This window comes from Aspergillus ambiguus, assembly GCF_047715705.1.
Source record: "Aspergillus ambiguus strain CBS 117.58 unplaced genomic scaffold BDV59scaffold_56, whole genome shotgun sequence".
In the NCBI taxonomy this organism is placed as follows: domain Eukaryota; kingdom Fungi; phylum Ascomycota; class Eurotiomycetes; order Eurotiales; family Aspergillaceae; genus Aspergillus; species Aspergillus ambiguus.
In genome coordinates this window covers 1-13,935 of record NW_027395569.1, presented here as the reverse complement: position 1 = coordinate 13,935, position 13,935 = coordinate 1, and the positions used below count along the sequence as shown (strand labels likewise).

Here is a 13,935-nt window from a genome sequence, read left to right as displayed (position 1 = left end):
ATTCTTCCTCCCACCATGAGCTGACATGGACGTCCTTCTTGAATGAAACCACTGTGTGTCGCTCGATTAGCCCCTCAGTATGCAGAATGCGAGCCCGGACTCAAGCGGTCCACTTCCAACTCCGGGAGATGGCTCCAGCAATTCCGACACTCCAGGACTCTCAGTTCCATCGCTGAAAAGACATGCCGCTTGTGATGAATGCCGTATGTGCTTGCGCTGGAAAGATACTTTGCGCGCCTAGGACTGACGTTCCCCGCTTTCGAACAGGGAAGAAGAAGTTGAAATGCTCTGGGGAAATGACTGGTTGCAGTCGATGTGTCAAGCAATCGCTGGTCTGCCACTATTCCATACAGAAGCAGATGGGGCGGCCACCCAAGAAACGAGCCCGCGAAGACGACGGTGATGTCGGCCTATTTGGCATCCCCGATGGCAGTGACATGCTGCCCGAATTTAGCGAATCTCTATACGGCCTCTCAGGTTTGGATCCAGAAACAGCGCCCATGCCGGATTCTTCATATCTCTGCCCTCCGGTCTACACGGCCCCGTTCAGTCGCCCGCAAGCATTCCTCTCGACGGACGAAAACCACAATCACTCCTGGCAGACAGACGCCGGGAAATTCTCGACCCCTCTCCCTGCAACTACGAGCCCGTGGCCGGACTTCTCGAGTGTGTCGGCCGCCACATCCTGCATGGTTTCCCTCCCACCAGCCTTGTCACACATGTCACAGATGGCGTCGCCCCCGTTAACTCCAGAGAATAACGATTCGTCTGACAACCAATGCGCCTGCTTGCACTACCTCTATCTCTGTCTCAGCCACCTTTCCTCTCTCGCCCCCTTTCCGATCTCCCAACATACCGTCTGCTCCTTGTTCATTGGCGCCAAAACCGCACGAATGGTTCTACGTTGCGAAGTGTGTCCGTTAAACTTTGCAACAGCCATGCAGAACGTCATGTTCACCGGGACCCTGCTGAATGTCCTCGGCGACAGCTGGCTGCGCGTGTCAAAAGCCGATGCTATCGAGCTCGGAAAACAAGCTGCACCGCCGGAATATGTATCTGAGGTGACCAAGAACTCGCCAGACCCGGCAGAAACGTGGAAGGACTGGCTGCGACAGACGGTCCGGAGCGGTGTGACCGGGCTGCCTGCTGATCCGGCCGGCACCGTGAAATGCGCCGATTCGCCCAGTTTGCTTTCGCTTGTTGAGGAGATGGAAACGCGGCAACGGAGATGGCATACGGACCGTCCGCCGCATTATCCGCCTGTGGTCGGGACCAATAGCTCTAAAGAGTGGACCGAGCAACGGAATGAACAGGATATGCTGTGCATACGAGTGGCTAAAAGCGCCCGGGATGTGATTGCCAAGTTTGATTTCCAACCGAATGAGTTCCCAGAGGGTACGGCTTTATAGTAATGAGCGGTCTTGACGATTTAATGCGACATGTTTGATGGAAGGGTCGGCGTTGAGTTTGTTGAATATGGCATGTTTCCATATATCCCCGAATCTAGGGGCATACGGTACAAGATCATGATATTTACCAGCAGCATGGCGTTGAAGCAGTAATAGGTAGAATTAGCAATGGTTCAATATGTGGCTCTCTGTCCTTCTTGATTCCCTCTATTCTTTAGGCGTTCTAGAGGCCCTCCTATTGGATCGTGTAGTGGCCAATAATGTGTGGGTGATCGGCGACGCCTTACCATACTAGGCAGGATCGGTAGTATATAGATTAACCGCCTTCTTGATGTATAAAGAGAAAACCGTCAATAGCAGTGATACCATGCCTGGATTTTACTCCTAAGAGGACGAGCATCCATTCAGATGAATTATATTGGTAGTTAGGTTGATACAGTACTCTGCTGTATGTTGAAGAGACCAAACTCCACAGCGGACGGCTCAGAAATGTAGACCGGCATAAGTAAGCACTAGCATAGCAGATTAACGACATTCCTCGTCGGCCAACTAAATCCTAGGGCGCAACATGGGTTGGTCATCTAGCTGCTTGGCCTCGCTGTCATCTGGCGAATGACAACAGACCTGTCCTCCGAAGGGTCGGAGACGAGACGTCCCTTTAAAGACAAGAGCATCCGTCTGCCCCGCTTACACTGCACTCAATCACCACCCTACGCAGCTCAGAACAGGATTGCAAAATGGAACCTCCTTTTCCTTCGTTCACCTCTATCTGGCATAATGACACGTATCCAGCCATTTCTCCGTCGCGCCCGGAACTCAGTGCCGCCGGCAAGACGATTGTGATTACGGGCGCAGTGAGCTGCACTCCCTATGGGAAGATAACCAAGGGCTGATGAATCGAAGGGTAGCGGAATAGGGCGAGCAGTTGCGTTATCATTTGCCCGCGCTGGCGCCCGCAAAATAGCTCTTATTGGGAGGACAGAAACAAAGCTCCTTGAAACTCAGAAACTGCTTACATGCGACAGCTCGGTCCATGCTGCCAGTGTCACTAATGAGGCGAACATCGAGGACATTGCCGCCCAAGTAGGCACCTGGGATGTCCTCATCCTCAACGCTGCCTATCTTGCTGCTCCTGAAACAATTGTCGATTCCTCGGTTGATGACTGGTGGCAGAGTTTCGAGGTAGGTGCCTCATTGTCCAGTCTTCTTTCGACTGTGTCCTGAAAGGCGAGATTTAGACCAATGTCCGTGGCACAATGATGAATGCCAAGGTATTCCAGCCCACTGCGAGACCTTCCGGAGCGGTGGTGATTGGGATGACCGCGGGCATGATGCTCCCAGTTTCGCTGCTAGCTGGACTGTCTGCTTATATGTCCTCCAAGATTGCGGCAGCAAAGGTGTTGGAGTTCTTTGCGGCGGAAAACCCAGGTATCACCGTGGTGTCGCTACTTCCCGGGATTATAGACACAGAGATGCTTCAAAAGAGCAATCTGGCTGGTGGCAAGCTGCCACTTGATACACGTGAGGGCATTCCCCTGCTCCAGAAGCTCCAGGGGTGGATCTGCTGACACCTGATCTTGGATAGTTGATCTTCCCGCCGATTGTTGCGTATGGCTAGCCAGTCCAGAGGCTTCTTTCCTGAGTGGACGTCAGATTTGGGCTCATTGGGATGTCGACGAGTTAAAGACCAAGAAGGAGGAAATCCGCATGGGGACATTGCTGACGGCCGGAATATATGGATGGCCCCATCCGCATGGAAATAAGGAGATACCCTTATAAGACTGTCTGCAATTTTTGCAGTCACTCAATAAGAGCCTGGCTAATTTGCTAGAGAAACTTTTCTATTGGAACTGTATGGATTAGGGATTTTTGGCCTTGTCATGGTTAACCGTTAACCTTTCTAATACTTTAAATACCCATCTTATCGTGCGTACCTGATCGTAAGATAGTGGGGCCATACATCATCAGTAGACTGTCCACTCTCAACTCAGGCCAGGTTTGCAGACTGCGCCAGTAAGGTATGCCTTCTCGACTGCATACACTTGTTATACTGCCAGGAATTCACAAAACTGATCAGGCGAGCGGCAAAGCGTTATGCAGGGTGTTCAGCATTAGACGTGGGGCCTATAGCTGACACACGTGCAAGGAGGATGGAATGTAACCAAATATGTCGACGTCATGGCGCCCAATATGAGGCGTCCAATATGAACCATCACTCCGGACGGATGATGAAAGGACTCCGAAGGATTGATTCCCGGGGTATTAAAACAGCCCTTCGTATTCCAGGAGTTATATTAGAACTACTAACTTCGTCCCCGCTGTTCCCTTGAAGTACCACACAACATGCCTCGCGAAAATATTGAATTCCAAACGGCCGACCATGTCACATTGCGGGGTTGGCTCCTTCGCCCGTCAACGGAGTTATCGGAAGCAAGACTGCCGTGTCTCGTTATGTCGCATGGATTCTCCGCGTTGAAAGAAATGAGACTTGTCACGTTTGCGGAATACTTCACTTCGACCCTGAACATCAGTTGTCTAGTATATGATAACCGAGGGTTTGGCGACAGTGACACGAAGGAAGGCCAGCCTCGGCAGGAGATTCTTCCCAGTCAACAGAGTAGCGATATCTCAGATGCAATTACTTATGCCCAATCTCGAGCCGATGTCGATCCTAATCGCATTGGCATATGGGGAAGCTCTTACAGCGGCGGACACGTGCTGTTTGTTGGAGCAGTTGACCGGCGAGTGAAGGTGGTGCTGTCCCAAGTTCCTCTCGTAGATGGGTGGGAAACCTTGAATCGACTCCTCCGGTCTGACATGATAGACGGAGTAAACAAAGCATTTCAAGAAGGTATAGGTCTCCTGGAGGTGAAGCGTATGCACCATTTTCTGATGTCAATTAGACCGATTAGCCCGGGCTGCAGGGAAACCCCCGGGGGTGATGGCAGTAGTCGCCAAAGATCCTCTGCAACCATCTGCACTCCCCACGCCAGATAGCTATCAATTCTTTAGTGAGTGGGAAGGTAAGTCAAAATGGAAAAACGAGATCACACTGAAAAGGTAAGCTCCATTTTCCAGGTTGAAATACAAGCCGAATCTTAACGGCCACCTATATACAGCCTCGAGGCCGCTCGCGCGTACAATCCTGCCGCATATATCCACCGTATCTCACCAACCCCGCTGTTGTTGACGGTGGCAGAAAATGATGTCGTGACACCAACTGATATGGCTCTAGAGGCATATTCTAGGGCCCGAGAGCCAAAGAAATTGCACATCTTCCCCGGCGGTCATTTCGATGCTTATACCGGTAATGGATTCGAACGCATCGTATCAGCCCAAGCGGAATTTCTGAAAGAGTATTTAGTTAGATGACATCTTAACCATCGAGTGTTAGTTGGATAGTGTGAAGAATTCATAATTTTTGGAGATTGTACAAATTGCCCTGAAACCCGCTCGCCTGGTTCGGAAAGGCTTCGGGAAATGGGCCTGTGTACTGCAGTATTCACCAGCCTTGGGGAATCAAGGTAGACTCATATACTCGATAACAGAATTTGGCGCCATTTTGACATGCATCCAGAGTAATTACCAGAACTATTTCACATTTTGGGATTGGATGAGGAACCCAAGCTATCAGGGCCCAAGAATACTCGGAACGGGGAACGCACATAAAAACAAATAGACCCATGAAGGTCAGCAATGTCTTCCATTTCTATCTACGTCCCAGAGTGCAATCATGAAATAGAGATATCACTGATACGCCTGTTGTTCCCAAGTCCAGCCAACGTACGGAGTAGATTCCAAACAATCATTACCATAATAATGCAAGATTCATGAAGTTAGGTAGCGGAGGTCGATGTTAGATAATATCACATGGTTTATTCTTCATCGTCGTCCTCCACGATGAAACGGTTCTTCTTCCGCACTGGAGGAGTGCCGGCAGCACCGCTTTCCGGAGATGCTCGTTTTTCTTTAGGCCGAGCCGGGGCCTCGTCCACTTCCTCGCCTTCCGCATCCATATCTTCATCCTCGAGGACCTCCTCATCGTCCTCATCATCGACCACTTCGGGTTCTTCGTCGCTCCCAACGAGGAAGCCGTCATCTTCATCGTACTCATCCTCCCTCGTGCGGCCACGACGGTCATAGTCCTCCTCGTCATCCGTGTAGATTTCTCCGCGCCGGTTGGGCCGACGCGGCTTCTTGGCCCGCGGTCTTGAAAGGAGGTCGTCATCTTCCAGTCCACCCACAGTAAGACCAGCACCCCCCGTTCGCCCAAACCCGCGACGACTGCCACGGTCCAGCTCGCGCTCTTGTAACTGCTGCCGACGACGCGCAGCCTTGAGTTTCTCTCGCTCGGCCAGTTCTGCCTGGCGTTTCGCCAGTTCCGGATCTTCCTTCACCTCGATGACTGGTGCGGAACCATCCACCGTCTTCTTACCGCCGCGCGCGGCGGCCGCCAATGACTCCTGGAGACGCTGCACAGCGTCGTCCGTTTCCACGGCCGTGGGATAAACGGTGAGGCCATGAGTCAGATGCGACGTGAGTCTGAAGACGGATGACGTCTCCGCTGCGGCGCCCAGGTAGACATGGGAATCTAGTTTCGTGTCGTAGTCTCCGGATTTATTCAGAGGCGCAAGAGGTTTAGTAGAGATTCTGTATTGCTCCTTCGGCGCCGAAGCCAATTGAAGGGTCATGGAGCCATCCTCCCAGCGGATGATACGAGCGTTGGACTGGAGGAGGTCTTCGTTCTTAGGGTCGTGGCGCCAGCAGAGAGACGTGGCTGCGGTCGAGTAAGGTGGGGCGACATAGGTCTCTGGGTTGAATTCTTCGGTTTCTACCGACAGGAATGGGGGGACCGGCATTGTGTATATCTGGTTTTAGGCGGGTTAGTTGCGTGTTTTGATGTTGGGGTTCGAGGGTTTCGCGCACCTCGCCGTTGGATGTTATAGGCTCAGGCGCCCGGCCCAGACTCAAGTCCATGATATTTAAGGTCTCCTGGTAGTCGCCTTCGCCGCCATCTTCGTAATCCATGCGCTCGCCAGCTCGGTCATATCGATCCATATCATCCCCCGAGTCCAGTTGCTCGTCGTCAAGTGTCCGGTGAGGTTGCCTACCATACGGTTAAAGGGAATAGAGTATGATGGAAAGATGATACATACTCTGCATCATTTCCAAATCCACCGTCGGATCCCTCTGATCCAAACAGGTCGGCATCGTCGTCATCCAAGTTCATGTTTCCGGGGTCGGAGGCTACAGGGCTCTGTTCTCGCGCGACGGACTCGTGTTCACTTCTTTGTTCGCTTCCAGATGGGCTGCCAGGCTGACCAGCGCCTGCGCCACGTCCCGGACGGCGAACAACCTCCTCGTCGGATGAGTCCATTGCTTGTGGAGGGCTGTGTTGTAGTCGAGTTGAGGGAGGCCGGGACTATGTTTGAGACCCGGTGGGGGGAATGATACGAGAGGTTCAAAGAGTCCACTCGCACTCCTTGTGTGTAGATGGAGAGGTTTCAATAGAAGGGATTCGGCGAGGGAGAACAGAGATGGTCGTAAGAACGTCGTCAGGGCAGTGTCAAGCTGAAGGAGAGAAAGCTCCGCGGTGGTCGGCCAAGGGTTGATCCGGCCCGGGCCCAAAGGGGCCTAGCGGCAGCAGCCAGCTCGACGGGCCAGACCAAAAGAGAATTGAATAGGGTCAAGTCCGTCCTCCGTCCTTCTCTCTGTTGACCCTCTCGTCCTCTTCTCTCCATCATCTTCCTCTCTTCTCCCTCTTTCCCTCCCTCTCTCTCTCGTTCTCTCCTCGCCTCACTCTCCTTCGGTCGTTCCTCGTCTACCTCTCCACACCATGGCGACTTTCCTCCAGAGCGTGTACGTGTTTCGATTCCTTTCCCCCTCATCCTCTTGTGCACCCGTTTTCCCCTTAAATGCCACAGATCTGCAAGCATCATGCGCCCCTAAAGCATAAATATCATGCTTTCCCTGGATCTTTATCTTCTATCTGACCTGAACTCCTCGATCTTCCTCTGATTGTCTCCCATTTCCATCTATATCCCCCCTCCTCCCTCTCCCCTCCCCCTACATTGATACATTTCCCCACATAGTTTCACGCAGCCCACGAGTCGAAAACTGACCTATCATTCGATTCGTTTTCAGCCGCCAAGGATTTGGCAGAGGCAACAACAACAAGAACAACAACAACAATAACAACAACGCTCCCAAGATGAACAATGGAAGTCCGGCTCCCTCGCCAGCTCCCCAGATGCCTCAGGCCGGCATCGTCCCCAACTCGCCTTCGTTCTCTCCAAACATGGACAGTCCCATTCCCTATGATCCCGACGCGCCCAAGTACTTCTTCCAGGAGAAATACGCTCCACTGAACGTGAAAGGAAACTTCTTGACGCTGTGTGCTTGTCCTAAGAATGTCGAACTGGGAGAGTGGCTGGCTCATCAGAGTAAGTCTTCGGATGGACGCGTCGTTGTCTTGTCGGGGGCCCGTTCACTCACCGTTCGTAACAGTTGTTGAGCAGTATCGCCTGCTGCATGGTATGCTCCAAGTCATCCAGGAAGTCAACGGCGTCACCGGCCTCCCCATTTGCAATGAAGCCACTTGCCCTACTATGTCCGCTGGCCGGTAAGTCTTACGGTCATCCAACATCGATCGGTATAGGACCTCGCTCTAACGTTTCTGCCGTCAGTCTGACCTATACCTGGCTTGTGGATGGCCGCGCTGCCAAGATCTCTGCTCCCAAGTTCATCAACCGCGTGGAGAAGTGGATTGTTAGCAAGATCCATGACCCTGTCATGTTCCCCACCGACAAGGTGACCGGTGTTCCCGATACTTTCGCGCTCAACGAAGTCGCCAGTACCAACCCCCCCAGCCCGGCCGCTGCCTCCAATGGCGAGGAATGGATCGGCAAGTCCAGTGGCTTCCCTCCGACTTTCTACAAGGATTGCCAGGGCATCATGAAGCAGATGTTCCGCTGCTACGCTCACATGTACCACGCGCATTGGCTGAATCCCTTCTGGCATATCAACAAACACGACATCTTGAATATGTGCTTCGTTCACTTCGTCACCGTGGCCAAGTACTACCGCCTGGTCTCCGACAAGGAAATGGAGCCCATGCAGCCTCTGATCGATCTCTTTATCAAGCAGCAGAGGATCCCCCCTGAGGCCCTGGCGGGTGGCCACTGGGGTCAGCCCAGTTCTAGCTGAGCTAGAACCGAGCTCTTCCTACTTAGTTCGCTGGCAAATAATTGGTCTTCTGACCTGGCGTTGGAACCTGAATTTCTTCGTTTCTCCCCGGATATTACGGTTTATGGCGTGTTTTAGTCTGTTCTTGGTCTCGTGCTATGCATCCCCCAAGAGTTGAGAATTTGAGCATTGAGCATGCGGTGTGAATATTTCATTCGTGTTTTCCCTGCATATCCCCCGTCACGACCGATCTCGTCGAGTTTACAATCATCAGAGCGAATGTTTTGGCCTAGATAAACCCGAGATGCATCCATTCCATCGTGAAGCCCACGGTTGGTTGAAATCTGTGATTTACCGCCAACGAGCGTGATGTGAAATGACGGTCTTCGAATAGCTTTACTAAGTATGAACGATAAATAATCGAGATATCGTTGAGAGCGTAGCGACGTAGCGAGAACCCAAATACAGGATTAGTGATGTCTTGGACCGGTGTCACTAAGATTTCCGCGACAACAATTCGACATCGTGCTTGTTCTGTGTGGGTAAGGTGCTCCTTCAGCGTGGCCACTCATTAAACATTATCATATGTTCTCGCAGTGACGTCGGGTTCAGAGGTAGATCCCATCTTGTTCCGGGTCTTGTCCTTCCGTGGGCTCTTCCGCAGAATTTGGATGCGCCGCATTTTCAGCACCATTCACACTTCCATTACCGGCTGGCCTCTCCTTGGCCTCTGTCGCGGGACGCTCCTCAATCCATACCTGACCACGTCGCTCGACCTCCGCCTTCAACAACATTATCCGGTCATTCATAGATCCGATCACGCCCTCATTTTCGGAGATATAGCCCTCCAGCTCCCGCTTCTCGTCGTCGGTGTCGCACGACTCGGCCACGAAGGCCTGCAGCTCCGCATTAGACCGCCTCAGGTGGGCGATGGAATTGCGAAGTTCACTGGCTTTCGCATGTACGACGGAAAGCGGCAGCTCCTGGATGGCTTCGGCAAAGGCGTCCAGCGAGATGGGAGCGGATTCTCCTGACATGTTGAGGGATTCTTGCGCACGTCGGTATGGGAAGATGGTATGGTTGGGTTGGCGGTGTTGATGGTGTTATCAGATGGTGTTATCGGCACGTGATATGCACGGGATTCTAAGACTCGACTATTCGCAGAGTGGGAGTTGTTTTGCAGTGCTTTTCATTTTCATTACCCAGGGAGAAAGAAAGGATAGCGAAGAGCTGAGCCGACTACAGTACAGTGTACATCATACGTACACCTGTACCCATGCTCGGAATAATTCCTCGGCAGCCGGAGAAACTCACCTGATTCTAAGCCCCAATCTCGACCTTCTCCAACTGCCCATTCCAGTTCCAACCACATCTGGCAAGCGTGCTACGTAGGGCCCCGCCCTGAATCCTAGGATATGAGCAATGTGTTCGGCGTAGCATGGCGCATCCCATGCGCCGGAATCCGTCCCTCGAGCGTGCTCCCAGCGTCGCTCCGCTCCGCCCATTGCATGTCGACGCCGTGGCATCCGCATAGCCTCTCCCGACCTTCCCTCCGCCTGTCCCGGGCTTACCACCCGCTGACGACCTCTCACGAAGTGCATCTCCAGACCAAGCCCCTGGCTCACCCCGTTCTCCGATTCTTTACCACTTCCAGGAATCTCCGCGCCCCGCCGAACCCACCCGTCGAACATGGCGTGCAGCTTCGTCCCGCGCCCTTCTCCGCCGCCGAGATCCAGTCGATCTTTGGCCCGCGCATGAAAATTTCCCCCCAGATGGGGAACCGCGTCCTCGCCGTGCTGCAGGGCAGACGGGTCGACGGTACCCTCGACCTCGATCTCCCCGCGGATATCACCCGCACGGTGCGCCGTCCAGCCCTCAATGCGGCGCTGAACTGGCTCCGGGCGAATTATCCGCTCGATGAGGACGCGGCCATCCTGGCGCGCATCGAGCGGGAGGAGAAGGAGGAGCATGAGAAGCTGGTCCGGCGCGCCGAGGAACTGGGTCTGTATAAGCCGCAGAGTGGCAGCTATGGCGCGGAGCTCGGTGAAGGGAATGATCCGTACGGGAGGAGTGTATTGAAGGAAGCGAGGGAAAATAACGAGGCGCGGTTACTTGCAGAGCAGGAGGAAAAGCGTCGCGAGTGGCTGGAGGGCGAGGAGCAGGAACGGGAGAAGCTCAAGCGCATGATTCAGAAGAACACGGCGCTGCAGAAGTTCGAGGACTCGGCGGCTTTGGAGGTTCGGGAGCGCGCCGATCCTAGCCAGCGTCCGGTGCTGGCGTGGATCCAGAAGCACCACACGAGGGCAACGGAGTGGGACATGGATCTGTCCAAGGTGACGAATGTAGGTGGAATTGGAGACTTTGGCGCGAGCGTCGTATCGAACTGACGGGTCTTGTAGACTTCTCGCATCCTTCGGGCGCTGGCGGCCACCGTCGGAACCACGGCCCTGTGCTATGTTTTCGCGCAGTTCTACGAACCCCCGGCCAGGTCGGATCGTCTGTGGCCGAGTGTTCCTCCCGCCGCGGCGACGGTTATGACCATCATTGGGGCGAATGTGGGTATCTTTGCTTTGTGGCGATTGTGGCCCCCGGCTTGGAGACTGTTGAATCGCTATTTCATCACGGTAACCGCATACCCTCGGCCGTTGAGCTTGGTTGGGAATGTGTTCAGCCACCAGACGGTGAGGCATCTGGCCGCGAATATGTTTGTGCTGTGGGTGGTGGGAACCAAAGGTGAGCTTTACCCCTCCACTGTGGGTTCCGTATCGACTAATTCTGTGACAGTGCACGATGAGATCGGCCGGGGTAACTTCCTGGCGCTGTATCTTGCATCCGGCGTGTTCGGCTCGTTCACTTCTCTTCTGTATCATATTCTGCGAGGGAACCTGATGGTCACTGGGTTGGGAGCCAGTGGCGCGATCTCAGGTCTCGTCGCTGCGCTGTGCTTGCTTCATGCAGAGTATGTATCATCCGTGAGCCTCGGATCTCATCTACTGGTCTAACGATTGTCCGACGAACAGTGAACGGTTTACCATTTTCTTCCTCCCGGCCGAATGGCAGGAAGTCTTGTCGGCCAAGGGATCAGCGTTCTTGACGGGGATTGTTGCCGTCGAGATCCTTAGTATGCTGAGTCCCGTGAAGGCTGTCCGCATGGACCATGTCGCACATCTGGGAGGATATCTCGCCGGGACGGTGTGGGCATTCTCCTACAAGAAGAAGGAGAAAGAACGGCGGGAGCAGATGAGCTGGTTTGAGCGGGTGTTCAGGAATGAGTAGGCATTGTTCTGGATGGTGTTTGGATCTGATAGACGGCATGATTGTTTGCCGGTCTTACTGCTTGGTTACTCCGTATTTGGATCTATTTGAATAATACCCTACAGGAAGTGAGTTTGATGTTGAGTCTTGTATATCTGCATTTGTATAGAATCAAAGGAGAGAGCAGTGAAAGAGCTGATGCGTCCTCTTAAGACATCTGGTCTCACTAGATCTGGAGAAGATCTTTTGGGAATTGGATCTGTATGAATCTATGCCAGCCAGCCATGGCTGAAACCTGATTGTCGGTGGGTGGTTTGCATGTCGCAGTCTCTAACATATTGAATGATATCGAAGATGCGCCATCGATCTTTGTGTTTCTCTCCCTTCTCCCTCTGCTACCAACCTCCACGCTCATTTCTTCATATAAGCCCTTCTATCCCGTCTCTCCCATCAACTCCCTGATCCACCCAGGCAACTCAATTCCATCTTTACCAACAATCTTCGTCTTCTAGCTCAGCTCAATCGGCCTACGAGTCATGCCTTACCGGCTCACCTCGCCCGTTGCGGAGGAGCCTCCCGTGTCGGTCTTCAAGTTGAAGCGAAGCTGGGAAGATATCAAGGCGCTGCGAAACGTCCTCGATAATGACAGCTTGGCGTTGGAGGCCGTCTCCCATGCACTCCCCGACGTGGCTACCGAAGAGATCATCCAGACCGACACCCTAGACGAAACCACAAGCTACGACAGTGACCTGGAGTCAGAACCCGAGTCTCTCGCGTCCGACGACTCCGAGCCGCCGATCAAACGCAAAGACGATGACTTCGCAACCTACAGCGTCAGCCACCCCTGGAACATCGTGGATTACCACTTGTATCTCTGCTCGGTAGAACGGGGCAAGGACACGCACACTCGACGCAACGGAATGTTCGTGTACGACGGGCTCGACTGCCGTCCGATGAGCTACCACGAGTTCCTCGACGACCAGACATTCGACCCGCGCAACGTGGGCGATGATCCGCAGTTCCTGTTCGTGGTCCTGCCCATCGCCGACGCGGGGCCGGCCTTCCGCAGCCGCCACTACGTGCTGGGCCTTGACTACCACCGCAAGGCGCTTTTCGCACGGCACTTCGACTGGATCCCCAGCAAGACGGACGACCTGTGGTCGATCTGGGACGACGGCTTCACCATGTACCGGGTGGCGATTGCGGACCTGCTGGCGCTGCTGGACTCGAGTCTGGCCGAGGGCGTCCACGTGAATGTCGGCTTCCTCAGCTCCAGTCCGTACTGTGCGGCCCGGGGCGCCCACGACGACCCAGGCATGGAGATCGTCATCACCGTGCTCTTCTGCCAGTGGATGCTGGACTTTGCCGACGCCATCCTGCAGCCCGACCGCGACACTCTGGACCGCTACAAGGCCCGGCTGACCTACTACATGGACGAGTGTCGGCTCATCCTGCAGCGGGCGTCGTACCGGGCGTGGTTTGCGTCGCGCGATGGGTTCTCGCGCGAGCACTATGTGCGCAACGCTTCGATCAACAAGTTCATCACCGACCTGTACACGTTCGACCAGTCGCTGGAGAGCGACAGTCTGGACGGTCAGGCGTGGCGGGCTCCGGGGCTCGACACGTGCCAGGCACTACGACAGCAGGACCGTCGTCGGCGCAAGGAAGCGGCTGAACAGAGACTGCAGAATCTGTTTACGATCCCCGAGATAGACAGTCCCGGGGAGGCGGAGCCCTCGCCAGTGAAATTGGACGTGCCGCTGTCAGAGCTTTTGAAACAGACCCTGGAACTGATCGAGAAACGGCCGGAATTGGACCGGAAGGACTACCGGGCACAGGTTGGAGAGTTACTGAACGAGATGGTTGGCAAGTGAGTTGGAAGGATGTATACGGTTGGAGTAGCCGTCTCTTTAGGTCAGCAGCCCCACCCCCCTTCGGGGTGTTGGTCTGCTTCATCCCAACGATAATTTTCATCCCAACGATAAATTTGAAGCTATTTTGACCTCCTAAACACCACCACAATCATGAATTCTTATTCTGACATTGAGATCCGCATCTCTGAAGCCTGCAAAATAGCCAAACGCGT

The 13,935-nt window shown here is 53.9% G+C and overlaps 8 protein-coding genes across 8 annotated transcripts; 6 read left to right on the top strand and 2 right to left on the bottom strand.

Moving 5' to 3' along the window:
* Positions 1-22: 22 nt before the first annotated feature.
* On the top strand, positions 23-1,594 carry BDV59DRAFT_188570 (Zn(II)2Cys6 transcription factor rglT). Its single transcript, XM_073691446.1, has 2 exons — positions 23-203; positions 268-1,594. Exons 1-2 carry the CDS (start codon positions 80-82, stop codon positions 1,407-1,409), a joined length of 1,266 nt encoding a protein of 421 aa, XP_073543166.1. The 5' UTR covers positions 23-79; the 3' UTR covers positions 1,410-1,594.
* A 552-nt stretch (positions 1,595-2,146) lies between these two features.
* BDV59DRAFT_196457 (SDR family NAD(P)-dependent oxidoreductase) lies at positions 2,147-3,188 on the top strand (the record flags this gene model as incomplete). Its single annotated transcript, XM_073692717.1, has 4 exons — positions 2,147-2,263; positions 2,313-2,591; positions 2,648-2,930; positions 2,995-3,188. 4 exons carry the CDS (start codon positions 2,147-2,149, stop codon positions 3,186-3,188), a joined length of 873 nt encoding a protein of 290 aa, XP_073543165.1.
* Positions 3,189-3,470: 282 nt separating this feature from the next.
* Positions 3,471-4,867, top strand: BDV59DRAFT_139001 (alpha/beta hydrolase). Its single transcript, XM_073687129.1, has 3 exons — positions 3,471-4,260; positions 4,313-4,469; positions 4,529-4,867. Exons 1-3 carry the CDS (start codon positions 3,753-3,755, stop codon positions 4,779-4,781), a joined length of 918 nt encoding a protein of 305 aa, XP_073543164.1. The 5' UTR covers positions 3,471-3,752; the 3' UTR covers positions 4,782-4,867.
* Positions 4,868-5,107: 240 nt separating this feature from the next.
* On the bottom strand, positions 5,108-6,963 carry BDV59DRAFT_188564 (Paf1-complex subunit LEO1). Its single transcript, XM_073691445.1, has 3 exons — positions 6,566-6,963; positions 6,336-6,516; positions 5,108-6,277 (listed from the first exon to the last, which is right to left on the bottom strand). Exons 1-3 carry the CDS (start codon positions 6,784-6,786, stop codon positions 5,285-5,287), a joined length of 1,395 nt encoding a protein of 464 aa, XP_073543163.1. The 5' UTR covers positions 6,787-6,963; the 3' UTR covers positions 5,108-5,284.
* A 521-nt stretch (positions 6,964-7,484) lies between these two features.
* Positions 7,485-8,672, top strand: BDV59DRAFT_138945 (Mob1/phocein family protein). Its single transcript, XM_073687126.1, has 3 exons — positions 7,485-7,852; positions 7,917-8,031; positions 8,096-8,672. Exons 1-3 carry the CDS (start codon positions 7,621-7,623, stop codon positions 8,613-8,615), a joined length of 867 nt encoding a protein of 288 aa, XP_073543162.1. The 5' UTR covers positions 7,485-7,620; the 3' UTR covers positions 8,616-8,672.
* Positions 8,673-9,055: 383 nt separating this feature from the next.
* On the bottom strand, positions 9,056-9,820 carry BDV59DRAFT_138947 (uncharacterized protein). The gene has a single exon (XM_073687127.1). The coding sequence runs from the start codon at positions 9,629-9,631 to the stop codon at positions 9,203-9,205; it is 429 nt and encodes a 142-aa protein (XP_073543161.1). The 5' UTR covers positions 9,632-9,820; the 3' UTR covers positions 9,056-9,202.
* BDV59DRAFT_138948 (rhomboid protease PCP1) lies at positions 9,821-12,031 on the top strand. Its single transcript, XM_073687128.1, has 4 exons — positions 9,821-10,936; positions 10,994-11,327; positions 11,379-11,553; positions 11,615-12,031. The coding sequence occupies exons 1-4, from the start codon at positions 10,010-10,012 to the stop codon at positions 11,868-11,870; spliced, it is 1,692 nt and encodes a 563-aa protein (XP_073543160.1). The 5' UTR covers positions 9,821-10,009; the 3' UTR covers positions 11,871-12,031.
* A 174-nt stretch (positions 12,032-12,205) lies between these two features.
* On the top strand, positions 12,206-13,735 carry BDV59DRAFT_188558 (uncharacterized protein). Its single transcript, XM_073691444.1, has one exon. The coding sequence runs from the start codon at positions 12,386-12,388 to the stop codon at positions 13,721-13,723; it is 1,338 nt and encodes a 445-aa protein (XP_073543159.1). The 5' UTR covers positions 12,206-12,385; the 3' UTR covers positions 13,724-13,735.
* The last annotated feature ends 200 nt before the right edge of the window (positions 13,736-13,935 follow it).